Source organism: Ammospiza caudacuta, chromosome 9 (assembly GCF_027887145.1).
Source record: "Ammospiza caudacuta isolate bAmmCau1 chromosome 9, bAmmCau1.pri, whole genome shotgun sequence".
NCBI lineage: Eukaryota > Metazoa > Chordata > Aves > Passeriformes > Passerellidae > Ammospiza > Ammospiza caudacuta.
Window position 1 is genome coordinate 24,842,449 of NC_080601.1, and position 27,100 is coordinate 24,869,548.

Consider the following 27,100-nt stretch of genomic DNA (forward strand, 5'->3'; position numbering starts at 1 on the left):
TTACTCAGTTTATTTCAAGCTGTTTCTTTCTCTCTCAGCGTATGTTACACCTCTGATGAGGGGAGTCTTACTGGGAGAGTGTTGTTGAGCTCCCTGTGACTACATGAAGCCAACCAGTTCCTCCTGTGTTCATCTTGTGTTCTTTCTGCCCCACTGCCCTGTGCTGCCCAGCTCATCCTGCCTGTCTATCTGTCTGTCTGTGGTTGCTTTCTGGATGGCCAAGTGTTTCCATTTGTCCATCCCTCCCTGGCCCAGGGCTCCTGGGCTGCCCCTCAGGTGTCAAAAAGCAGATCTGTTCATCCTTTTCAGCAGGCTCCTAGTGAACCCCCATCTACTCCTACTTGCTTCAGCGGGGCCTGCCAGCAACAGCCTGTGTTTCTGGCACTGAGAAAGAGCTGGGACCATCTGTTTCTGCTCTCTGCAGTTACTGCAGATCTATTTGTGAGCTGGCAGAGCAGCCTCCTGACAGGATCTTGTGAAGAAAGGGGACAGCTCCTTTCCTTGTGTCAGGTAGCAGTAGTTGCTGTTACCCTGATGGATTTGCTTGTGCTGCACCTTAGACAGAAAAGGCAAAAATGGTGCCTCATTGCCTTGTTGTGTTTGCACAGAGTGCATGGGGTCTCGTGTTTGTTCTTTAGCAGTTAGTATTCATATCATATAAGAGAGTGAGACAGAGGCAGCCTTTCCTCCTCTCTGCAGGTGAGCATCTTCTTTTCCTCTTGGTGTCCATTCACAACAGGGATGGTGAGGAAGTGGTTAAAAGATGACTTCTAGGGGTCATCTCAGGAGGAGATAATTTATTTATTTATCATATTTGCTTACACTTCTTCCCTTACAGATGTCCTGGTGTGAAGGCTGGCCCACCCCATGTGATCTATATTGGTGTTTTGCTAGTCTTACCAACCTTGTTTTTTCCTAGCAAGTGACCTAAATTTCTCCTTTTCTGTGGTGTAAGCTCATTACCAATTATCCCATTTACCATGGCAACAGAGAACAAATTATTCCTTTCCTCTGTACAACAGCTTTTTTTGTATTTGAAAACTTCCTCTCTCCCCTTCACATCCTTCACCAGTAAAGATTAAGTCACTCTATTTCCTTCAGCCTGTGGGGTAGGTTGTTTTCCAGCCCTTGCTTTCCTCTGTCCACTTTTCAATTGCTGTGTGTTTCCTCAGAAGGGCAGTGCCCAGACAGGGCTGCAGTTATTCCAGCTGAAGTTTTTATCAGTATGGGTGGACTATGAGATTTTCTGTCGTTATCTGTCAGGCTTACCCCAGCACGTGTATCCCACTATTGTGTTTGCAATGGCCTGATATTAACTCCTGGTTTTCCCCAGTCCTTGTGTGCACTGCTGGGCTTATCTCCCTGCTTGCAAAGTGTTCTCCTGGATGCAGGAGTGACAGAAAGCCCACCTTCAGACCAAGAAATCAGGCAGCACGTGCTGACCCGTTCTCTTGATCCCTTCAGTGAGGCTGAGTGCTGTTACTCCTGACACCTGTGGCCCTGGGTATGAGGGCAGCCTGGCCTGCTGGGAGGGGTGAGCATCTTTCCCTCACCCATGGACACAGAGAGGGCATCACGCCGGGAAAAATCACTTTTAATGTTGATATCCCCGTTGCGTTGAGCCTCTACAAAAACTACTGACTGGTCTGTCCCACCCCCAGGTCTTGGTGCGAGCCTCCCTCACAGCGGCAGGCGTGTGTGGAGAGGAGGATGGTCCAATGCAGCATGGAGAGCCCCCTCCCCAGCAAGGGGGCTGCACTGGGGGTGAGCGGGGCTCCTTGCCCTGAGCCTGGCAGGGCTTCGGGAGGGCTGGGCCGTGTCCATGGTCAGCGTGAGCGAGGCGCTGCAAGCGGGCGTGTCACCGGGCACGGCACCAACGTGTGCTGGGGCCCTGAGCTGCTGTGGCACCCCCAAAGAGCACATTCTCCTCCTGCTGGAGACCACATCTTGCAGCACCGGCACTGCGGGGCTCCGGGCCTCGCTGGTATGGGGATGGTAAGTGATGTTAAAGGGCAGTTCTGGCTTGGGCTGCCCCTCCCTGCACTGCTTGCAGGGATGCCTTCACAGACACTTTTTCACCTTTCCTTTTTCCACCTCTTCCTTGACACCAGATGCTACCAGGGAGCGGCTCGCAAGGGCAAGGGCCCTCGGACTCCAGCTAGCTGGTGCAGGCTGCCTGCGTGGTTCAGCCCTGTGGGGTCCATCCTTTCTCGCCTGGGGATGGGACTCTGCACAGATCCTGCAGGGAGGGGCGGCACGAGCGGGCGGACAGGCAGTGAGTGAGTGCAGACCTCCTGCTGTTGGGCGTGAGCCTCGGCAGGAGACCCCCATGCTGCAGACCTGCAAGACACAACACAGCCTGGTGCAGGTGGCCAGAGCCTGCCCCCTCTGACTGCTGCTGCTCAGGCCTGCAGCCCCTTTCCTAGCCAAGCTCAGGTGTGAACTGGTGCCAACAGTGAAAACATGAGCCAAGCTCTCACTCGTCTCTGACATCCAGTCTGCTGTTGAGAGCAGATCCTGCTCCATATCCCTTGATCCTGCTCCAGCCCCCATCAACACACACACCTCCATGGGCTCCAGACCACCCCATTTGGCTTTGCTGCGTGAAACTTATTTTACACCATTTAAACTGAGTGACCTCTCACTTGCTGGGAAAGGAATGTTGCACCAAGAGGCAGGGTCCTACCTCCAGTCTGCATGGGCCTCCAGCACTGTGCTCTGGCCACGCTGCTGCTCAGGTGATCAATGGGGCGAGATTGGAGCTTTCCTCTGGAGACTTCTCACCTTCTGACGATGTCCGCTGCTTGCGCCCACCTGCAGCAGCAACGGTGCTCAGGGCAGGGGTGCATAGGGCTGGGCCAGGACCTAGTGGCTGGCTCTGCCTGAGCTAGTCCTAGGTGCCATTTTGCCTTCTGCTGAGGTACTGACAGGGAGCTGGGTTGTCCCCTGTTCCACACCAGCCCCATGCAGGGCGTCCCCAGGACAGGAAGAGCTGACAGAGGCAGCGGGGTGCTGAGGCAGAGCTGTCCCCGGGGTGTGCCGTGCTTGGGTCAGTTACTCACTGAGGGATCTCAGCAGCCTCTTGCCCAGCGCCTCCTCAGAGCTGCTCGGCGATGAGCTGGTCCCGGCCTCTCGCCCTGGGGACTCTGCTTCCAGGATGGTCCCGCAGCACTCACTGTCTGCAAAAGCCCAGCATGGCTGCAGCACCTCAGGGCACCGTGGCCTCGCCAGCCCCGGGCTCAGGTGTGTGTGCCCCCCGGCCAGACTCACTCTGCTGCTTGCTGTTCTCCTCGTTGTCAGCCAGCTCCTCCTGGATGAAGGGGATGCCCTCCATGCGCAGGAACACCGACTCGCTGGGACTGCGCAGCCCCTCCGAGCGGCTGCCTGCAGGGACACGGGCACGGAGCTGCTGTGCCCTGGGGCAGGACGCGGCAGCATGCCAGCCATGGCAGCAGGTCCTGCTGCCTAGAGCCCCCAGGACACGAGCACAAGGCAATGAGGAATTACATGCTGCACACTGGCAGCTGTGTGGACGTGCAGGCATCCACAGGTGTGTGTGTGTGTGCAAATGCCTGCACTGTATGCGAGCCCCACTCCATGTGTAGCTGCATCCCAGGGGTGGTGTGTGCGTCGTGCCAGAGGGCCCCACCACAGACCCCCCCAGGGGACATGCAGCGCTGGCCTGTGGCAGGGAAGGAATGCTGTTGGGTGACTCACACATGATGTTGTTCCTCTCATTCAGGAGGGTGGCAGGGTCCTCCTTGGGTGTCTGTGGGGTTCCCCGCGCAGTCGAGGCCTTGGTTGAGTCCCTGTCGAAGGCCTCCATGTCAGGGGACTGCGGCGAGCTGTCCATGCGGCTGGCCACCAGCGCGTTGTGGTACTGCTGCCGGGTCACCTGGCACACACACGTGCACCCAGCTCAGTGGGCACCGGGCCCACCGTCACCCCTTGGAGACTTGGTGGCTCCAAACCTCCAGCAGGAGTAAGTGCAAGACTCCTCAGCACCTGCTGGGCACCCACCAGGCTCCTGGGGCACAATGGGGCACAAGGGCACCTGGACAGGGGTGGGCAGGGTGGGACAGTCCCTGCCAGCCCTGGCCATACCTTGACGAACTGCACGTCGCAGAGGATGTGCACGGAGTAGTCGGGTGTGTAGATGTTGTTGCTGCTGCTGTGGAGCTGCGTGCTGCTGCCTCCATAGTCCTCCCGGTTGGGGGACTCGGAGCGGTTGAGGCCGCTGCAGCGCGACGGTGACCTGTTCACTGCAGGAGGGGACAGCAGGGACAGGCACACACTCACACGTGCTGCTGCTTGGCTTCCCAGTGCTGGTGCAGTCACCTCCAGGGGCTGTTCCCCAGGACACGGGGCTGGCAGGGGCCCTGCAGCCTGCCCTGCTCACTGCAGGCTGGTGTGTGCAGTGCCATGCCAGCCCCACACAAACCAGAGGCACTGGGCAGGACTCTGGCCCGGGGCCAGCACAGCAGAGGTTAGGGCTGCTGCCTGGCTGTCACTGACAGCCCTCCTGTTAATGCCGGCCTTCTGCACCACATTTGGCACAACTTCTCCTGGTTGCAGCTGGCAGCCTGTGAGTATTTGCTTAACTTGTCTCAAGGGCATGCTCCTGTTCACCCCAACTATGACAGATCAGGAGGAGAGGCTGCCATGTCAAGCTGGTCTGTCACTCACATTGACTGATGGCCTCTGACACACAGCGTGGCCTCTGACACATGGCATGATGGATTTTGTCTATTCAGTGATTTATTAGGGAACAAAGGCAGCTTGTTCCTTGCATAGGTGACGTCGTGCTGACTTTGCTCTGCTGCTAGAATGCTTTTTATTACCCGGATCAGCAGAAAGCCAGGGGGGCAGGGCAGCAGGCATGCAGGGCTGCAGGTCACTGTCACCAAAAGCAGCAAGCCAAAACCCCAAGAGCTAAGTGCAGGAAATTACAGGAAGTGTACACCAAAGAAAGCCCAAGCCCATGGCTTCCCCTTGTCCCCATCCCATTCTTGCAGGGATTTGTATCATACTGGGGAGGCTGTGGCAGGACTGCTGACCCCAGTGTGCCACCAACCAGTGAGGGGTTGCCCGGGGTGCCATGGTTACTGCCCAGCATGCAGGGAGGAGGATGGGCTGGGACACTGTGGACAGGTGCTGGAAGGAGCCTGTCACATGCAGAAGCCCCTGGCCAAAGCCATGCCCTGTTACCTGGAGAGCCAGCCAGGGAGTCCCCTCTGCTGAAGGCGAAAGTACGGGACACTGAGACAGGCACTGCAGAGACATGGAGGGAGGGAAGGAGGGGACCCAGGGGAAAGGTGGGGGATGGAGGTGAGGGTGGGATACAGACCAAGAGGAAGAATAAAAATCATGTGCCAGCAGTCCTGGCCTGAGCTCCTATTGCTGTCTACAGCATCCCTTCCCACCCCTTTTACAGCCTCCTGCTTCTGCTCTGGAGAGGGGAACAGGGCCACGGGCAGGAACACAGTCTTGGAACTTGTTTATCAGCAGATTGCTCTGGGACAAGGTAAGGGGAGGTGAAGCTGGCAGAGGGCATCTGCTCCTGCCAGGTCTGTCTGCAGAGCCACACAACTTCCTGGAGCCCTGGCGTGGGTAGAAAGCATCTTTCCCCCATGAGCTAAGTGCTGGCACTTGGTTCTAGCCCTTTACCAGCCATTGCCAGGACAGGGGACTTTGTGGTCAGCTTATGCCACCTGGGAAATGGGTGCAAGCTAAACCACTGCACTTGGTGTCTGGGATGCCTCTGTGTGTGCAGGCACATGGCAAAGAAGGAACATGATCTGCAAAAGTTGCTGCCGCAGCCCCACAGCTGCAGGCAGGGGCTGACAGAAGCTCTTCACGGTGATGCAGAGCAAAGGGATTCATGTCAGGCTGCCTGCAGTTCCTTGCAAGGTCCTGGGTCTGAACAACCTTTGGGTGATGCCAGGAAGAGCCACCCACTGGGGCTGATCCTTGCAGGAGCTGCAAGAAGCCAGGACTGTGCACCTGGGGCTGCCTGACCCATTGCCACAGAGAAGGTAAATCATAGACACTCACTTTCCATGTTTTATTGCCATGGGTTACAGCAGCAATGACAATTTCTAGGGCAGGCCATTCCCCCTACTGGTGATTGCTGCCCTGGACAGTGTTTCTGGGCCATGCCACAGGGGATGGGGGAGCACAGAGACACCAACACACAGGGTCAGTGATGCACTCCTCAACACTTGCCAGTCTCTGCTTTCACCACTGCCATTGCCCACCTCGAAAGCAGAGGGAGATGTGAGCCTGCTGGCTGCCAGCCCCTACTCCAGCCATTGCCATGATCCCCCAGCTGCCAGCCCTCCTGCCCTGCCTCCACAGCACAACTGCAGCACTCTAGGAACTATCTGCTGCCTGTGTGGTTAATGTTTAAAAATTGCTTCAAATGTAAAACCCCCAGGAAATTTGCCCTGCAGTCCCCTTTTCTAATCTCCCTGCTGCTCTCCCAGGAATTCCTGTTCCATGTCCTCCCCCGAATCAAAAAGTTCTGCAAATAAAAAAGACATCAGCAAGAAGCACTGCTGGAATGACCTTGTCCTGATGGGAGCAAAGGATGAGTTGATAACCACTAGCATTGACTCTGTGCTCCCAATGCCTGACCCTCCCACACAGCACTAATGCCAAAGATCAGCTGCAGATAAAACAATTGCATAATAACAGTTAATTGATAACAACCTATTAAATGCTCTAGGCTGCTGTCTGAATTCTCAGCTGTGATACTCTACTCACAGTCCTTTCCTTCAAGGAGCAAAGAGGATGCCAGCCTCCCCCAAAAGGGAGATGCCCTGTCACCTCCCAGCCTGCCTCCTTGCTGGCCAGGGGTGTGCCACAGCTCTGTCCCCCGCAGGCAGGAATGGCTGCACGGCAGAAAACACCTGCTGGCAGTGTCATGGGGAGCACGGGGAGCCAAGGAGCCCTGAGCAGCACCGTCCCAGCAGGCGGCACTGCAGACATGCACGGCTGCTCTGACACAGCTCCCACTGCTGCCCTGCTGGCCCCAGGCAGCGCTCACTGCCTGAGCCCCACTGGGCCCGGGAGGACTCTGACCCAGGACACGGGACACTGGGACATCGAGCAGCACTCTGGCAGAAAGTGGCCATTTCACCGTTTCCTCTGTCCAAACCTGGACACAGTGCGAAGCAGCAATGTGCACTGAGGGGTTAATCCATCAGTCCAGAGCCAGCCTTTTGCAGGAGGCAGAGCAAGGAGCAGGAAATAGGTGAACTCTAGAGCTGCAGAAAGACTGGGACCCACCAGAGTGAGCCACCTGCCCCAAGAGACTGCCCCTGTTCTCTTGATGGCATTCCTCTTTACATCTCCCTAAAGAACGCATTTAGTAGGTGCCTGTTTTGATTAGGCAGGTAGAGCATCTCAGCTCACCATCAGCACTGCAGATCTGACTGCAGCATCTGGGGTTTGATGAGGGATGTGATGGACTGGGAGTGAGCAGCACCTCAACCTGCTCCTGAGCCTCACGGGACCAAACCTTTGTAGGGTTATAGCAAAGAAGGGGGTACGTCTCAGTCTCCCCTAGTCAGAGCTCCCTCTCAACTCTTGCAAAAAGGGGATCTGCTTCTTAACCCATCAGCTCTTCAGGCAGGGAATCTATTGGCACTCGGCTAATTTCCCACCACCACATGAAATAGCTCACAGGTAAATCAGCCATCTCTGCAATTCCCAAGTAGCCCAATGTAGGCCCTCTGTTCAGGTTGCGCCCTGGGCCTCAGGAAGGCAAATGAGTCTAGAGGTCTTACGCTGAGACCTAGAATGAGTATAACACCCACCTGTGGGCACTGCCCCTTGCAGCACCAGCCATGCTGGGACCCACCAGCAGAGAGCCAGCATATGGTAGAAACTTCAGGAGTACATCAAAGGTACCTCAAAGGGACCTCCAAGTCACTCTGTGGGGTCTTTGCTGCATCAGCCCCTCAGCATGTTGTTTCTCTGTCTACCTCAGCACAGTCTGAGCTGTTTTGCATGGGGAGAAAAGCCATAGCCCCTCCAGCCAGCCAGTGCTGCAGAGAGGTTTTAGGGCCTCAGCCTGTCCCAAAATACTTACATAGGAAGGAGGATCCTGCCAGGCTTCCCATTTTTCGCACATCGTTTTCTGAAACAACAGTTGGAGGTGTGGGAACAGCAGAGGAAGGGCTCCTGCCCCACAACCCAAAGCAGGGCCACCCCACCCCATGGCCAGCCCCTTCTCCTGGCACCAGCTGGTTTAGCCTCCATGGATGCTGCTGAACCAAAGGCAGGGCCAGAGGGAGCCCACAGAGGCCTCACCTGAGGAGACAACAGCCATGATGGCAGGGACACCATAGTAGGTGAAGGCCCCATTCTCAAAGCGCAGTCCTTCCTTGCCGACCTCCACCTGCACCTTCCCCTGGAAGGAGGAGGAAAACCCTCTCAGACAAGCTCCCCGTGCTCCTGACCCATCCAGGGCTGCTGTCCCACACAAGAGAACGGGCATCTTTGCTATTAGAAGCAGCCCAGAACACGGTGGCAAGGAGAAAGCAGGGCCAGGCCTGCCCCGCTCTGCTCGCTGCTGCCCCAGCACCTGCAGGATGAGCACGAAGTAGTCGACAGGACGGTTGCGCTGGTAGAGGTAATGCTCTGCTGCCTTCTTGTTCTTCCGGTCGAACTTGAGCTCCTGGATGACATTGGGGTGTTTCAGGAGCCGCAGCAGGATCTTCTCAGAGAGGTAGGGGGACTTGAAAGGCTCCACTTCTAGAGGGGAGGCAACACACACATGCTGTGCTCAGCAGGCCCAGGACTGCCAGAACCCCTCATCTCTGAGCTGCACGGCCCTGCTCCTGCAGCCTAAGCACCCACTGCCAACAGGGGAGACAAATGCAGACCTGCTCTGTGGGGCAGTGGAATGTCCAGGCTGTAGGTCCAGTGGGTGGAAATTGCTCAGTGGGGGGGAGTCTGACCCAGGGATGGCTTAGGGATGCCCTGTGGGGCTGGTGCTGCAGGGCCTGCACAAGAGCAAGTGTACCTGTTGCCATGAACCGATGGGTGGCCAGGAGAAGCTGCGGGGAGATCTTCACCTTCATCTCACTCTCTGAGAGCCTGAAGATGGAGAAATCCTGGGGCTTGCGTCCCCGGTGGGGAACCCGCTCCTTCTTCCGGTTGTCAGCTGCAGGCAGAGCAGAGCAGAGAAGAGCAGGCACTGACAAAGCTGCTGCAGCTGCAGGGCCCCATGGCACATGCACACACACAGGGACAGGCACGTCTGGCGGCACCCTATGGCAGGGCTGCTGAGGAGCAGCAGATGGAGCAGTGGGGTGCATAAAACCTGCTGTGCATGCAGCCTTGGGAGCAGCTGCCGGGGCAGGGAGCAGGACTGTAAACCACACAGGACTGTAAACCTGGGCTCTCCAGGCTGGATGCATCACCCAGAGTTGCAAATGAGCTTGGGAACCACCCATGTCATGCTCAGCACAGATGTTCCTAGGTCAGGCCCTGCCCAGCCACCTGCTGCTGATGCTGGTACTTCTCTATCTTGAGCATCCAAGACAGAGACCCTTGACCAGCATCTCTCCATCATTCTTGTCTTTCCCATCACGACAGCAAATCACTCTGGGGAAGAACCACAATTTGCTCTGGCCTGTTTCCTACCCACATCTGTGTGTCTGTGCAGGCTCCCACCCTGGCTCCTGCAACCGCAGTAGCTGCTCTGGGACACTAACTGTAGAGATCTGTCTCATCCAGGATCTCGGACTTGATGATCTCCTCGATGACATCCTCCAGGGTGACAATGCCCATCACCTCGTAGAATGGGTCTCCTTCCCCTTCGTTGTTCACCCGCTGCACGATGGCCAGGTGGGACTTTCCTGCAGGGGAAAAGCAGAGTGGCATTGAGACACTTGACCTGGTGATCCTGAGAGGGATGCCCAGCATGGTGGGCAAGCAGGTGGGCAGGGTTTGGTGGGAGGCGCAGATCACAGCAGACACTGTCACCCAAACCCACCCACGTGTGCTAGCCCACGGAGAAGGGCTGGACATGCAGCCCAGCCTAACAGGACAGCTGCTGTCCAGACTGGTTTGTACATGTAGGCTCTTCTTGGGGTCCACCTTCCCTCTTCACCCAGGCTGTGAGTCACTCTGTTCAGCTCTTTGAAAGCCTCCTGTGCAGGAATGAAGTGTACATGACACCATCTTTTCCTTATCCTCAGCTTCATTGACATGAAACTCTTAGCAGAGCAATGAGACAATGTTCTCCAACACAGAAATGTGAATGTGTCCTTGGCTCTACTGATTTCCCATATCCTCCTGGTGTTTCTTATTCTGTTGCTAATTATCTTATTAAATTGCCAGGAACAGCTCCCCCTCATCTTTCTATCCATCACTGTGTAGACCGATACTGAGGTTTTTCATAAAATATGGGCAAAGCCTCCATCTCCTTGAAACAGCAGCTGGTTTTTATGCAGAAACATGAATGTTTGTTTGCAGCTTTCAGCCCAGCTCCTGCAGAACTCTTGGGTGAACCATCTGGATGCAGACACTGAACACTTTTCAACCCATCAGCTTGCACCTGAAATTCTTCTCCAATTCCTGCCCTTAACAGCATTTTCTCTATGTTACCTTAAATAAACAGAGTGAGTCCAGGACCTTCAGCTGCAATGATGTTGACTCCTGCTCAGAAGTCCCAGTCTTCCTGGATCACAGTTTCAGCTTCCTCACTTGTCCCTTGTAAGCTGGCAGCTCTGCTGACACATTCTCAAGTTTCTCAGTTTTGGCATACTTGAAACATTTCTATTTGTTTTTGCATATCCAGCTCTCTGTAAGCTGTTTTGACTTTTTCAACCTCTCCCTTTCTTTACTGGCTGCTCTGATTTATGATCCTGCTCAGCATCTCGACCAGAACTCGACTTCCAAGCCACAAACAATTTCTGGGTTTCCAGCTCCAACATGTTCCTGGACCTGCCAATGAACAGCACTGGGTTTCTTGCTGCCTGTGCGGCTCCCACACTGACCACCAGCACACACACAGATTCTGAACCTCTAGTTTTACTTAAAAGCACCCTCATTGGCACCACAGCCAAAAACTTCTGCTCCTTCTGTTTGATCTGCATCCCTGGGGTCTCCTGTTGCAATGCCTGCAGTGACCTCAGGGAAGCTGCTAGCACCTGAATTCCAAGCTGCAGTGAGCTCTGGGAAGCTGCTAACACCTTATTTCCCCCTGGGCTCACAGCTGAGCTCCTTCAGCAGCAATGGTCACCCAAACCAGGGAAAGGTCCTCTCTGCCATGCAGCTGCCTCTACATCCACTTCTCCCATAAACCCATCCCAGCCAGCTCTCCTGCTGCTCCTGACAGGGGATGTGAACAGCATCCATGCATGAAGATGTGACAGGGTGGGCTCCTGCCGGGTGCACAGCTCCTTCCCTGCCCTCCCAGCTCTCTTCCCTGCAGAGGTGCAGGGACAAGCACACCCAGAGCAGCCTGGCAGCCCCACAAACACGGCTTGCTGGGGATCATGTAACCTTCAAATAACCCTGCCCTGGATTTGGGATGAGCAGACGACATTTCTCAGCTTAAGATCAGCACTATACATTTCTCACAGCAAATCTTGGGCATTTTCCACAGTATAAATTCCCTCCTCCTCATACCAAGGTTTTATTGCAAGATTTCAGAGAGCAGCTCGCTGCCTCCCACGCCTACAGATTTAGAAATGAGAACATAACATTGCAGCAAGTAGCACTGAGATTTACTTAAAAAAACCCCAAATCAATAGCCCCAGGGCACTGAAAATTCAGCATGTTCTTTAGACTGGGCTATTTCACTCCTTTCATACATAGGTTTGTGCATCTTTTCTGCTCATAAAGCAACACAGCACTAGAAAGAAAAAAGCAGAGGAGTTGGCTGCAAGACAGCAGCGACAGCTACATTTCATCTTAGCAAAGTCCAGCTTTTGCAAAGGTCTCCTTTGCCAAACTTTGCTCCCAAACACTGGGGCCATCTGGTCTCCTACAAGTCCTTGGGTGAGCGAGGAGGGGGAAAAAGTTATTTCTTTTGGCTGAGAGCTTGTTGTTAATGACATTTACATGCAACCCAAAACCAACAAGCCCTTACAAAAAGCTTAGGTGCTACTTAAAGGCAGTCAGAGAGTGATGGAGGCAATTCTTTTTTTGGCCAAACACCTACATTGACACTGCAATTTACACTAGAAATGTGATTCAAGCTCCATGTTCACGTAGCTGCAAATGAGATTATTTAGAAATAACCCAGCACCATTAACCTGGAAGGGGACCCATGGCTTCACTGCACTGGGGGCAGAGCCAGTAGGGCTGTTGGAGCACTCCAGAGTTCTTTATTTTCACAGAAAATAAACACTTGTGTTCACACTCCAAACTCCCAGGTTCATGTTTCCAGGCTAATATCCACATTAGAAATGGAGCAGGTACCCAACAATGGAAAATTGTTGCAGTTCAGTGTGGTTGCTGCTGCCCATACCAGGAGAGCTGATCCCAGTCCATGCCTGGCCAGTGGTGTCCATGTCACAAAAAGCCCTGAATGCCAGCCAGTCCTGGTCCTTTAAGTGAGTGCTACTCACAGCTGCTCCCCTCTGGGAGAGGGCTGACATGCTCCCATTTCCCACCCGAGGGACATGAGATGATTCCCAAAGTTGTGTCCCACCCCCCTGGCCCGACTGGGTCCTGTATCTCCTCCCATCAGCTTTTCAACAGACCCCTTAAATTTCGGTGTGGGGTTTGCAGGTGCCTTGGCTGTATGGCCATGGCTTGTTCCCTCCTGGGCAGTGCTGCCAAGCTCAGCTAGATCCCTCTGCCCAGCCCCGGGAGCTGCTGCACTTGCAGGGGAGGAAAAACAGTGGCCTTTGGAGCATGTACAAGGGCAGAATCTGGGCAATGAGGTGCAAGCAATGTCTAAGGGAGGGTGGCATAGGGACAGACCTGGGGACATCAGAGGGGTCATATTTGCCTCTGCTGCCATTATCCAGCAGGTCAGCCTCAGTGGGAGCACAGAGGGGGTAAATAATTTAAACAAACACCCAAACTTGACCTAAAACACCTTTAAGATCTGTAAAACTGATTCCAAAACCCGTGCTATTGTAACCACTGCTCGATAGCTCAAATGAGATGAATTATAAGGGTGAGCTGCTTCCCCACTAGCAAGCTGTCACACGTAAACTTTACAGGGCTATTGCTGATGCAGGAAAGCACAGTGGAACACTTGAGCATCAAAGCCTTGGTTTGGCAAATGCTAGAACAAATGGGCAATTAACTTTCCTTGTGCAAGCAGCTCCACCGGCCTCCGCAGGACTGCTCTGGCACAGGAAGTCTATAGGTGATTAAGTGTCTGCTCAGCATGGGATACAACTGCACTAAATTCTTTATGAGCTACATGAAATCTGCTCTTTTCAAACAACAGCTTCAGTGGAAAGTTAATGCCTCAAAATGCTAAATTACAGAGCTAATATAAACAGCTGAGAGCTTCCAGATGGAACAAGCATCTGAACAGCTATCCAAAGCTTTCATGCCCATTTTTAGGAGCCTTGATTTTCATAGGCACCTAAATGACCTTGGGCTCATAGATCCACCTCCAAGCATCTTCCCCAATGAGGGAACGGGGTCTGAACACATGGAAATGCCTTGATTTCTGGGAAAGAAAGTGCTGTTGGGTTCAATTATAGCCCAGACTACTTCTTTATCATTTTTTATATAGGTACCCTGCCAGAGGAATGTTAAAGATGTTTTAGTCTTGTCTCTTGTTCCACAGGATGAACATCCTGAGCATGAAATTAATTTTCATAAATTTTACAGTAAGATATGAAGCTGTTATTAGGAGATCAAAGGTGCAGGCACAGACCTGTGCCTGAACCATTTGCAGCTACAAAATGGAAGGAAAAAAAAGAGTAATTTTTAAATAAGGTTGATTTGTGAAACAACCATGATGTAACTGAAATCTATTTTCTGTGTGCTTTTCTTCAGAGCTCTTCACAGGGGCTGCCAGCATCTCCATGCTGTCTTGCTGACCTGCACCTGAAGAAAGTGGGGACCCTGATTTGAGCACCTTGGACTGGCAATGTGTGTGAGTGGGATCCTGTGTTACCACCACTCTGCACCTTGGGCAAAAGCACACCTTGTGTCTAGAGGAAATGCACATCTAAGCAGGGGGGAAACAACCAAGAGGGTTGCAGGGTCCCACAGCTCTACAGGAATAAGAGCTATGTAAAGGAAAAACTGTAAATCCTAACCTAACCCAGACCCTTCCCAGAGACAAAAACTTCACCTGCTTACATCTGTTTGTAGACTCACTCATAATCTCTTTTTTTGCTTTTCCTAATCCTAAGGAAAGCTGTAAAAAAGATGGAATATTTGGAATAGCTGATCTATTACCATTGCAGATCAGAAAGGTAAGGAGAAGATTAGAGGGGACACAGAACCTCATCTTCCATTTGTAGTGCAGCAGGATCCTGACCTCCTGGGTACCCAAGAGCTCAGCATGAAGGTGCCTTTGACAGCTATGAAGAGGGAATTGGGTGGCAGGGTTCCCTCTCCCCCAAGGACTTGGCTCTCTTCTTGCTTTGCTGAATGCTTGCCCAGAGCAGGCCTGATCCTGGGATTATTGGGGTGTGGTAGAGCAGTCCAGGGCTTACACAGCAAGATTTAGCACAGTTTAGTGGGAAATGCACAGTAACGTTTCAGGCAGAATTGCAGCATGAGACACTGAGACCATTTTTTGTCTATCAGCAGCTCCCTTGCTCTCAGCCTGGCAATCACATTCCAGGGGAGGTGTAGGTGATAGTTCCCAGGAAAAACTGGCTCCTTAACCCATACAACTGCCTTGGGAGGGCATTGCTTCAGCTCATCAAGGTGCCCAGCAGAGTGACTAAAGCACTTGCAGAAATCTCTTGAAGGCTGAGTTAAATTTGAAGCAACACTGTGTGCTTACAGTGCCTGCGGGATCAGAGGAATGGTACAAAAAGCATCTGAAATGGTACTGACCCCAATTCCTGGCAGATGTAAGCACCTTCTCCAGGTACATCCAATTTGCAGAAGTCTAATAGAGGCTGTGGAGCATTTTGAAATGGAAAGACAGACCCTAGGGCAGAGCTGTCCTCCACAGGACAGGCTGTTTTCCCTGCTAAGCCTGAAATTTGGGGTTTGGAGAATTTATTTTTAGTAACTCTTAAAAGATGCCAAGCCACAGAAAGCTAATTTGAGTTGCAGCTCAGCCTCTGTCCTGCTGCAGGAAAATGAACATTAAGAGCAATTTTCTGCTGTTCCTCTGACAGAGGAAAGTTACTTGCTGAAAGGTGCCAGTGCTGTACATGGACCCCTCCGGGAAATCAGTCAACAAAACCCATAAGCAACTTGAGGAAGGGACAAGACTGTGACTTGCCAGAGGCACTGCAAAACAAGGAGGTGGACCTCACAGAAGAGGTTTCCAGGAGCAGTTACATCACTGGACTGGAGCTGCAAATTGTATTGCTTGGTTATTTTCAAGAAAGGAGGAGAAACAGATTGTATCACCCACAACATTTCACACTGAATAAATGCAGAAAGCCCTCCTCATAGCTCCACATTCCCTAGGTAAAGTTTGTCCTACAGAAAGCTCATCTGCCTCCCAACTTAGCTGTAGCTTGCTAAATATGGTGCAATTATTTTTTGGTGTATTAGGTATTTTTTCCTGGGAGCCCAGAATAAAGCCAGGTACTCCAAGGTGTACCAATACAAATTGCCAAGAGATTGTCTCCCAATTTTTTCAATCCTTCGGTATTTTCATCTTCTTTCACCAGGCTGCAGGTGGTAAAATTACTGTACTGGTATGTATTTTCTTATTTCTGGTGAAGAGGGGACACATTTTGTCTAGGGTCCTTCACTTAACACTTCTCAGTTAATGCTGCAAAACAATATATGCCTTCTATAAAAGACTGTCTAGTTTCTTTGAAAAGATGGCAAATTGGGTGTCCAGCTCTCAGTATTTCTGAGTTCTTTTTGCTGAGAAGATGAAGTCAAAATCATATTGCAGCATAAGTATTTCCTTCCTTCAGCTGAACCTGTCTCATGCTGCTGTAATATTGTTTTTCTGCATGGATTTTGCAGCTGCCCTCCTTATTTGGGCTGTGGATTGAAGTCTACACTATTCTCTTGCAGGCCAGACTGCCCCTCTGGTGCTGTTTGGAGTCTTCTCTGGGGTTTTCCCAGTTCCCATTGGGACCCCCAATTTAACCACCTCTCTGCAGGAATCAGAACTGAAAGAGAAATCTAACAATGGCTGCAGCAGCAGGGTTGTAAAAAGGCAGAGGTGAAGAGTTTGACCAGTTCTGCTGCGATGGAGCAGGGACCAGGCTTTGCTAACCAGGAGCTCACAGCTCTTGGGCACCATAACCACACTGGGCCAGGGCTCCCTGGGTGCCACTGTGTGTGTGCTACTATTTAATACAATTTAAATGTTAAATTAAATGGAAAGCTGATGCTACAGGTCTGTGGAAGGCAATCCCTTCCACACAAGGTCCTGCTGGGGGACAGGCAGTTTGTGACACATCTAATTGTGGATTAAAATCAAGCTAAACACCAATGCAGCAATGAACTGCACTCAAACGAGGTTAGTGTGAGCATACGTAGAAACAAATGAAGGAAAGCTTCCCCTCCAACCCTGCTAAAGAAGACCAAAGAGGAAAAAAGGCTGATTATCTTCATAGCTGGGACAGAACAGCAAGAGAAAAGAAATGCCTCAGGTAAACAAGGATAATAGTGAGATATTGGTGAGTAGGAGACAGAAAATGAAAGTGCTGTCAGAGGTGTGAGGAAGAATCCAAAAGCACTGTGTTTAATAATCCCTTGACATTTTCAGTAAGAAAGAACAAATGTTTGTGTACTGTGGCAAGGAGCTCTGGCAGTGAAATTTTGTTACATATACATTATGCAAAAAAATGACAGTATGGGTATAGTGGATGTGGCAGAACATTAATCATTAGTGAAACACATCAGAAGTACACGTGGCTATCCAAAGAAGAAGGATATAAAATGTTATAGGAATTTTGTGTAAACATTATAATAACAAAAAGAAATAAAAGATACAAAAATTGTTTGAGTTAATAATGAGAAAAGGAAAGAAAAACTGGCTTTTCTAAAGGCTTGTGAGGGACATAAGGACCTGGAGGTGGTTGTTAATGCCCATCCTTACCAGAGACTTTAATTTCCTAGAAAGAGGCTGGGCTTTATCAGTGGGAGGCTTTGCTGTCCTGCAGGCACCTTGGATGTGTGAAGTGATGAATGCCTTCATTAAACACTCGCTGAGCCAACAAGCAATCAGCCTACTTTCTAATTAGTGAAGGTGTCTCAGAAGACCTGGCCATGAAAAGCAACCTTGATTGGATCAAACTTGAAGATACTTCACCATAATTCAAATGGACACACCAAAGGACACAGTGATAAAGATTCTTAATTACAAACGGGAAATCTTTATTTTAGAAATTAAATAGTCAAGTGAACAGGGATGATGCAGCAGTGGATGGGGCTGAAGGCAGCTGGGAGCTAAAATCTGTCACAATGTGGGAGCCAGCATGAGAACCTGCATTTGGAACTGGAAAAATACAGTTTAGGAGGGCTCAGGGCTGGGCTGGGCTGGGGGGTAACTGTTTGCAAATTCAGGGTGCTGGGGGTGACCAAATGCCTACAAATAGAAGAAAGATGAATCAGAAGAAAACATCAATTCTTGGGAAGAAGAACAGTTGGGGGAAGAGCTGGAATTGCTAAACCCCATGCAGAGTTAGATATGAAGACCAAAAGCAAGGCTTTTCAGCCATGTAGTTTAGAAAAGACAAGGAGAAGTGAGGTGGCAACAGATAAAGGGTTTAGGCACAGCTCTAAATAGGGGCTGTAGCAAAACACCCCAGAAGGCCACAGTGGCAGACAGATACAAAGGAGGAAGAACCTGAAATGATATGCCAAGAGTTTAAAGGAGCAATGTTAAAGAAGGATGGATAATCTTCATCGGAGATGAAGACCAGCATATGAGAGTGCAGGGCAGGTAGCAAGGTTTGTTACCATACCCACGAGCTCACAGAGCAGCACACACCAAACAGCTCTGTTTAAGGAGGGCACAGAGGACAGCAAGAAAAGGACAGGGAACCATGCAACCACAGGCCCATTTTTATAGGTCTATTGACCCATAGGGTGCCATGCTGGAGAAGAAATTTGGAAGGGGAAGTGTATCAAAGTAAATCAGATAAATTGCAGGGAAGCCTCATCAAGGGAGAGGGTGCCAAAATCATGTGACATCTCTAGACAAGAAAGAGGTAGAAGAGACCTCAGGTGAACTTCAGTGCTATTGCAGGAAGACACAGCTAGGAAGGAACTGTGAAGCACATAAGGCATTAGGAAGAAAAGAGACAGCTGGCATGGGGGGAAGGGGGCGGGCATGGACTACTGCAGCTCACCAAGGTTGAACCCAGAGAACAATGCCAATGCTTTTGCTAACAGTCTCGTTCAAAAACCAGGAAATTTCTGATTTTCTCTCTTGGGAGTCTCCAGTCCTGCTGAGGGGCAGAGAGAGCAGGTGGTGGCACACAGAACTCTGCCTGTGATCCTGGGTGTTGCGGGAACACAGCCGAACATCTCCGGAGAAGATGCTGACCTGCATGTATCTGATGAGCACATTCCTGGCACACTGAGAAACGTCCTGCCCTCTCCTCCTCCCACCTCCACAAACAAGCAGGAGATGATTCACAGAGAGGCTTTCTCTGTCTCTGGAGTGGGCCAGGCTGGCCCTTCTCATCTGACCAGCTGAGCCTGCGGCAGAGCGGCGCCAGCAGCCCGGAGCCCAGCGCTGCCCTCCCGCATTACATAATGCAGCTGCCACTGCTGCAGCCATTCCTGGGCTCACTCACCACAGCATGACGTAGTGAGTAGCACGCGGCAAAACACAGCTCCCAGGGGGAGAGAAAAACACATGCTGTGCGTATTCTCAAGGTATGCTTAATGAAATACAGCTCTCAGCATCTCTCGGGCTGCTGGCAGCTGCTGCATTATGAATGCTGTCACAGCTGCAAAAAAAGCACAGCTCTTTCTAAGGGCTTAATCTTTTCTTCTTTCTTTAAACCACTTGCATAGAAACACTTTATAGACCTCCTTCTCATTGCCAAGATGAAAATGTGAAAGCTAAGTCATGAGAAGCAATTTCCTGTGATAAACTCCCTTGTACAGAACAGAGCAGCGAATGCTGTCTGGGCAATGATGCAAGGCAGGGGCCATGCCCGTGCTGCCAGGCCATTGCTGCCATCAGCCTCTGGGTGACAGGCTCACCTGCTGAGCCTGTGAGGCCAAAGGCTCTTAAGTGTTCATAACATTAGAGGGACATCAAGGGCTGCTGGCCCTCAATGCACCGGGGCTCTTCCACCAGGCGACACCAGGGTCATCGACACACCAGCACATGCAGGGACCGACTCCCCCCAGCATCCCTGGTACCTGCCACATCCTGCCAGGAGGCCATGCAGGGCTGCCCGTGGAGGCTGCTGACCTGGAAACCACTGGGGGTGCAGAGGGGTGCAGGGGAAGCCCGGGGGGTGCGGAGAGTGGCCCGGCGACCTCACCCTTCTTGAACTCCTCGAGCAGCGTGTCGAGGCGTGTGTCATTGAAGACGCAGTGGAGCGGGCGGCGGTAGAAGCGGGTGACAGTCTGCAGGGGAGTGCAGTCATCAGGGTCGACAAAGGCCAGGTCTTTGACAAAGAGCAGGTCGACAATGTTGTCGCGCCGGTCACCCTCATAGACTGGAATGCGTGTGTAGCCAGATCGGAGGATCTCAGAGACGGTGGCGAAGTCCAGCACAGCATCGGCCCGGAGCATGAAGCAGTCGGCCAGCGGTGTCAGCACATCCTCCACCACCTTGGTGCGTAGCTCCAGCGCGCCCTGCACCATGGCCAGCTCCTCCCGCACCAGGTCGCCGTGGGGGCCCGCGGCGCGCAGCGTCTCCAGCAGCCGCTCCCGCGTAGAGAAGACGCTGAGCTCCTGCCGCAGCGCCCAGTCCAGCAACCGGCTGAGCGGGTAGCACAGGGGGAAGGCGGCCAGCATCAGCAGCCGGGTGAGACAGAGCGTGCGGGAGGCGATGGCCAGCCCGTGCCGCGAGCACACCGAATAGGGCAGCACCTCGCCGCCCAGGAACACGGCGGCGGTGCACAGCAGCACCGGCAGCCAGGGCGCTCCCCGCGGCCCGCCGGCCGCCGCCGCCGGCCCGCCGCCGGGCAGGGAGGCGCAGAGCCAGCCGGCCAGGGCCGCGTTGGCCCCCGCCTGCCCCAGCAGCAGCGTGCACAGCAGGTAGGTGCCGCCGCCGCCGCGCACCGCCTGCACCCGCCGCGCCTGCTCCCGCTCGGCGGCCGAGCCGCTGTTGCGCAGGACGCGGAGCTCCAGCGGGTCCAGCGAGAGCAGCGAGAGGCGCAGCCCGCTGAACAGCGCCGACAGCCCCAGCAGCAGCAGGGCGCCCAGCGCCCGCAGCCAGCCCGCCTCGGGCAGCGGCAGCAGCCAAGTGCCCAGCGGCGGGGCGGCCGGCCGCACCCGCAGCAAGAAGCCGCCGGCCGCGCCGTGGTGCGCCCAGGCCCGCCCGTCCCAGGCGCACAGCGAGAAGAGCCGCCCGCCCGGCGCCGCCGCCGCCTCGCCCTTGCGCGGCTCCCGCACCCGCACCTCGGCCAGCGCCGAGCCCGCCGCGCCGCCCGAGCGCAGCGGCCCCACCACCTCCACGTCCGAGGCCCAGGCGCTGCGCTCCCGGCACCGCTCCGCCGGGCCCCGCGCCGCCGTGCTCCCCGCCGCCGCCTCCTCGATGAAGACCAGCCGCGGCTCCCGCTCCCCCGCCGGCCCGCGGCTGCCGTTGCCCTCGGGCTGCGGCTGGAAGTAGAGGCGCAGGAGGAAGCGGCTGCCCTCCGCCGCCTGCACCGCGCCGCCCTCCAGAGACACCCGGCCCGGCGTCGTGTCCTCGGGCCGCAGCCCCAGCAGCCAGGCGGCCCCGGCCGGCGGCCGCGGCGACAGCGAGAAGAAGAGCAGCAGCACGGCGCCCCGGCTCCGGCCCCAGCTGCCGCCGCCGCTGCCGCCGCGGCCCGGGCCCGCCGCCGCCGCCATGCCGCTGTGCCGGCCCCGGGACTGCAGCGGGGAGCCGGCACGGCACTGCACGGCGCGGCGGCACACGTGGGCCGGGGGGCGGGCGGCCGCCGCGCCACGTGCGACCAGAAGCCGGCCTGCGGCGCCCCGGCGGGAGGGGCCGGCGGAGCGGGGCCGCCAACCGGGACCGCCAACCGGGACGCTATGCAGGGACCCAGGAGTTCGCCAGCCCGCGCCGAGCAGGAGCATCCCCGCGGCGGGCGGCACCGCGCGCTCTCCCCGCACCGGGTGAGATGCTGGCCGATCCACGGCGGAGCACACCGGCAGTGATACGGGGCAGGGCCAAGCGCTGGCAGCCAGAGTGGGCTGCGAGCTCTGCTCCAGCCCCGCGGCCGCGCTGGCTCCCGCTGCCATCCCAGGTACCCTGCCTGGGGCTGCGGAGCGGGGGCTGCGCCTCCCCTGCGCTGCGCGGTCGGGGTTTGCTGAGGGGCTTCTGCCAGCACTCTCTGGAGCTGGAATTTGCATTCAGCCTCCCTCTGTTATCTGTCAAGGCCATACTCTTCAGCTTTTCAGTTCAGATTAATTTCCCTTCTTCCCGTGGGAGTGGTTTGATTTTTTTGTTTGTTTGGGATTTTTTAATGGAGGGTGAGTAGTCGTTAGATTTGCAGTCTTTCTAGGAAACAAATGTACCACACTGTAGCTACATTTATTCTCGTGTCTAGACGTGATGGGGAATGTTGCTAGGGTTTATTAGCTTCAGAAGTATGTGCTCAAGAATGGACTTAGGGGACTCCTTAAACTTTTGTGTCTTCCCTGGACCAACATTCACGACAAATTTGAAAGGAGGCTGGAGAACTGGAAAGCAGTTGCTTACAACTGCAACAGGCTCAGTAGTGGCAAAGCAATAAGCTAGAAAATGTCATGGAGGCAAAGGAAGTGCCCGAAAAATTCTGATTATTCACTCATTATTGCTTCCATGAAAATAGGTCACTTTATGTGTCAGTATGTCAGCAGGCAGACAGGCATGAAAAGCGACCAGGGGGATCTGTGCTCCTTTCTGTGTTACGAGAGACTCTTCTCTCTGTCTCTCTGGGGGAGGCAGCTATTTTTAATTTTTTTTCAAATGTGATGGATTCACTGGGTGTTCACAGGGGCTTCGTGCTGCTTCACAAACTCTTGCTGATCGTCCACTTTCTAACTCCCCTTTAGTATCACTCGGGAAATATTACCTGGTGCTCTACCTGGGCATGATTGATGAAGGAGCCACCTGGTAACAGACTTGTGCAGACCTTGCCCCAGGTTATGCTGCCTGAGGGACAGATCTCATAAGCTGCCCTAAGCAGTACCAGAGTGACTCTGGACCAGCACAGCCTGGTCCTGTTCTGCCATCCTGTCTGCAAGGTGGGGGCATGAGCACATGGTTGCTCTTTCTTTATGAGGACCTTGTGGTAACTACTGTCTGAGATCATCCCATGTTTTAGCAATGGCAGGCTGTCATCAGCCCTGAATTTCTCACAGACTTCTTGGTGCTAGAATATTGTAAAGGGTTTTCTGCATCACTGCCATTGTGTTTTGTGTTACTGTTTGGGAGCTATGTACCCATGCCACTAATTACTCATGTTTATTAACTTGCAAGTTAGATTCCTGAAAGGTTTTCTAGTGATAAGTTTCTAGGTATAGGGACTGAAGACTGTGAATTACAGATGTGTTTTTCTAGTTAATTAAGTATTTGGAGGGTATTCTTGTCCAGGGTACCCTTGTCACTAGAAATCCCTGCACAGCAGTCTGGAAACCACTGATCCAGCCTGGAACATGTGGCAAGAAAAACACGGCACTGCAGGAGAAGGAACCACAAGGTGGCAGTCTCTCGCCGCACTTTAACGGGCAAAATAAAGATCTGGCCCCAAAAAAAAAAAACCCCCCAAAAAAAAAAAAAAAAACCAGAAAAAAGAAAAAAGAAAAAAAAAGAAAAAAATCGCGGACAGTAACTGTGTAAAGCTGAAGAGGCGGTTAGGTTAGTCGCATCTTGTACCTTCCAGAGCCACAGCAACGTTGATTTTGATGCTGGATTTTCTCTTCCAAACGCTTTTCCCTTTAGTATGAAAATCCCAGTCTCGAGGAGCTGGATCTGTAGGCTACTCTTTGCTGGCTTTTCATCCTTTGCCCCCAAATAGGCAGCAGATGTTGCTTGTTAGATTGCTAACTACCGGCGCTGCTTGCGTGCCTGCAGGCAGAGCTACTGTGTGCTTGGAGAGAGTTTCCTCCTGCACTGGAGGCACTGTCTGGTTCAGGGCATTGCTAGCCTCGTGTTATACTAATATACAATATAATGGTTGCTCTGACATGCCTCAAGGGCAGCAAAATCACCCGGGTGTTAGGGCTAGGCAGTGACCTGCAGGCTGAGAGTGTGTTTGGTCTTGAGGGGACTGCAAAGCCATAGTGGTAGTGGCTATACCCAGAAAAAGATGTGGCCAGAGAGGGGAAAACCTCAGAAGGGAAATAATGCTCAGTTTAAGGTAGAGCCCCTCTGGTCCTGCAGTATCAAACACCATCTGTTGCTATGAGCTCCATCTCGATCAGGACATAGTTGTGTTCTTGCCAGATGTTAGCTTACATGTGCTACATGCAAAAGTAAACTGGTGTGAAAGCTGTGGTCAGATGTGCTTTCAGTAGGATTTGCCCTGCATAAGTGACGACGTGCTAGCCAGCCTCTTGCTGAGAGGATGCACTCCAGAAGTTGCAGGTGTGTGGTTGGAGTGTGTTCAATGAGTCAAGATAGGAAATATCTTCCAAAGCTCCAAATAAGACAAAACAAACTCAGCTTTAGCACATGCTCAATTGATTGAATCTTTGGCAAAGTATGACATGAATTTGCAGTGTTCTCACTGAGGCCTGTCCTGGCTGTGTCCTACCTGCTGAGTCCTTCAGCAAGCACAGCATAGCTGTCCTTCTTATGCTGAATCCTGCTTCTTTTACTGTTCTTCCCAAACTCTTCAGTTAGGAATGACAACCTGATTCCCACTCATGAGCACTGTTCAGGTTCTGCTGTACACTGTATCTGCCACCACTGAGATCCCTCTTGTGTCACAGCCTGCAATATCCACAAACCTGCCCGTGGTGACTTCTCTAGTCACGGCTGTCCTCTTCCAGCTCTGGCTGTTCAGGTCCAGACAGGACCTGGAGGAAGGGGGAAGCTGGACATGGGGAGTTTCCTAAAGTCGTTTTGCATCACCTTAAGGTCTGAAATAGGAGTCTGGCAGGCTGTGGGTTGCAATTCACTTCCTTCCTGGTTGATGGGAGCCCAGGGGCTCTGCTGTCCGCTGGTCCTTTAGAAAAGGGCCAGGAGCCACCAGGGACTCCTAGTGGGGATAGAAATGTTAGCAATCCAAATCGTGATGGGAAACAGAAGGAGTAAAAACAAAAAAAACAAAAAAAAAAAAAAAAAAAAAACAAAAAAAAAAAGAAAAAAAAAAAAAGAAAACCAGATTTTTTTTTCTCCCCAGAAAGCAGGAGGAAATCTAGCAAGGACAAGGCTGGCTTCTCCTGGAACATGTGTGCAATCTGATTGTCACTAATGCTCTGTAGCCAGCTTAGAGAAGATGCTTTGCCTAAGTAAGTGAAATAAGCACTGTGATGTGGGATATATGTTAACTTCAGAAGCAGAAGGAATAAGACCCCAGGCAAGAGAGCTTCAAACAATGTCTTTTTTTTTCCCTCTCCTTTTTCCATCTCTAAGTCTGTAGTGTTCAATTAACCCTCTTTCTCTATCCTGGCCATGATGGCTGCAGCTTTGCAAGGCTTCACCCAGCCTCCTGGATGATGATGTGTTAAGCACTTGGTTTGTGATAACCAGTTTTCTCCTGAAATGATACCAAAAATCTGCTGTTTTGATTTAAACTGTTTTCCAAGCATTTTGGTTAGTAACAAAAGACAGTCCATTCCAAGAGAATCTAGCTTGAGGAAGCCATGAAATTTAATTCATCTTTGCAACTTAAATATATAATCAGTGACATATGGTAATAGTAAATACAGGGGGAAATGTCATTGTTTCAGTCAAATTTCTGCATTCAGTCAAAACCTAATAGTTGTAACATCAAACTGTATTTTCCATTGAACAGGAAATAAAGCATCATATTTTCAAAGAAAATAGACATGCAATTGCATGCCTATTATATTGCTTATATAGCTTTATTTTTAGCTTTCTCAACTGTTGCTGTTCTAAAGGACCAACAGAAGGGGAACTGTGGAGGGAGAGGATACAAGGCAATACCCAGTTGTCCGTGGTAGAAAGGACAAAGATGTCTGTGCTGTGAATAAATGCACCTTCCCTACAGGGCAATAAGGTTCTGTGCCTGGGTTAGGGACTCTGCACCTCACCCCTCACTTCTGCTGACATGCCAGCCCTTAAACGATGCTGAGGTGAGGATGAGTTCTTGGAAAGGCTCTGGAATTTATGCAGAAAGAACATTGCTTTTTCTGAGCAATGGAAGCAGAGTATTTGGTTTAAAGTCCATCTGGCATCAGCCTGAGACTCCTCCCTCCATGAGTACAGGTCACTGATGTGCTGCTGGCCTTTCCCCCTCATTCAGTGGTGCTCTCTCCTGAGATTCTGAATTTTGTGGTTCCTTATGGGCATTTAACTTTATTTCTACTTCATCCATTTGTCTGTTTTTCAGGCATGACCCATAGTTTTCTCCTCTTACTGTCTACCCTTGAGTTTCATGTGCTGCTTCTGATTTCTCTAATGCACACCAACAGTTTACAGCTTTGACATGGCTGATTTGTCTGTCTTTGTCTGTAGCAGGGCCATGCTCAGGTGTCTGGATACAGCTGGTGACAGAGAGCTTATTTGCCCTATGCAAATAAATACATAGCAGACAGGGGTTTACAATTTTATCATTACCTGAAATATTCCAATTCTTTTCTGTCTCTCTCACCCCAGCAGCTTCTCTGATTTGAGAGCATTTTGGCTGCTGTTCCTTCCCCTGAGCTCCATCTCCTCGTTGATTTCTGCACACAGTTCCTTCCTCTTTTTCATAATTGACTCGTTTGCTCCTCCAGCCTTGCACTTCATCCATCTTCTTACTTCCCCTCTCTGATCTAATTCTCATGTCCGCTTCCTCCATTTTTTTCTGCTGGAATGTAAAGCATCCCTCCAGAAAAATAGAAGGTCTCTGTCAACTTTTACCATCCCCCTCATATTCCCTCTCCCTTCACCTCTATCATCTCCCCCAGATGGTGGGACAAATACTCGCTTGCATTCATTCTCAGGCTTGTAAAATTGTCATATTCCCTTCTCTTTCTTTTTCACGTGATGATGTGAAACAGGAATAATTCTACACATTTCTCTGCTGCCCAGGGCTGGGCTCAATCTGAAGGAAAAGTTTTCCAAGGCTATTATGGTCTTCAGGGCACTGCAGAGCTCCAGTCTCTCTGTGGTGTTCTCACTCTATCACCTTGACTGTGACAAATTGCTGCTGTATTTGCTGCTTCTCAAGATATGAAAGACAAAAGTGAAATCAGACCTGGCCATTGATGAGTACAGAGAAGTTAATGGAGCCAAAGAGCATTCTCTGTCCAAGGGCATTGTTGTACGCTAAAATGTTCTCAGTCATTATGTGGATTTTTTTCTGCTTGCAGAAGAGGCACTTGGGCAAAGGGGATTTCTGTGTGCTGAGATGGCAGCTGGTTTGAACCCCAGAGCAATTCCTACAGCTGTATGGAAATTGTGCATCTCAGTCTTTCAAGGACTGTTGGGACTTCAACACTTTGGGATTTCACAAGTTCTCTCTACGGACAAATCTGCAGGACCAGACTATCCTGAGCTGGTAAGAGAATTTTTGAGACCATGCATCAGAAGTCAAATAAACTAAAACAATAAGGCAGATAAGGGAAACAATAAATGCTGTTTACTCCAACAGAGTACATGGTATCTAACTTTTCACAGAACTGGAAATTAAATTACAAAACTGAAAAAAAACCCTAAAAACAATTATTATTGATTGGTACC

The 27,100-nt window shown here is 52.0% G+C and overlaps 1 protein-coding gene across 1 annotated transcript; it reads right to left on the reverse strand.

The window, feature by feature from the left end:
• Positions 1-947: 947 nt before the first annotated feature.
• CNNM1 (cyclin and CBS domain divalent metal cation transport mediator 1) lies at positions 948-21,504 on the reverse strand. The gene is made up of 13 exons (XM_058810979.1): positions 19,596-21,504; positions 9,726-9,869; positions 9,032-9,172; positions 8,591-8,760; positions 8,317-8,416; positions 8,096-8,143; positions 5,209-5,271; positions 4,105-4,262; positions 3,718-3,895; positions 3,271-3,384; positions 3,063-3,179; positions 2,687-2,814; positions 948-2,340 (listed from the first exon to the last, which is right to left on the reverse strand). Exons 1-12 carry the CDS (start codon positions 21,502-21,504, stop codon positions 2,735-2,737), a joined length of 3,222 nt encoding a protein of 1,073 aa, XP_058666962.1. The 3' UTR covers positions 948-2,340; positions 2,687-2,734.
• Between the last annotated feature and the right edge of the window lie 5,596 nt (positions 21,505-27,100).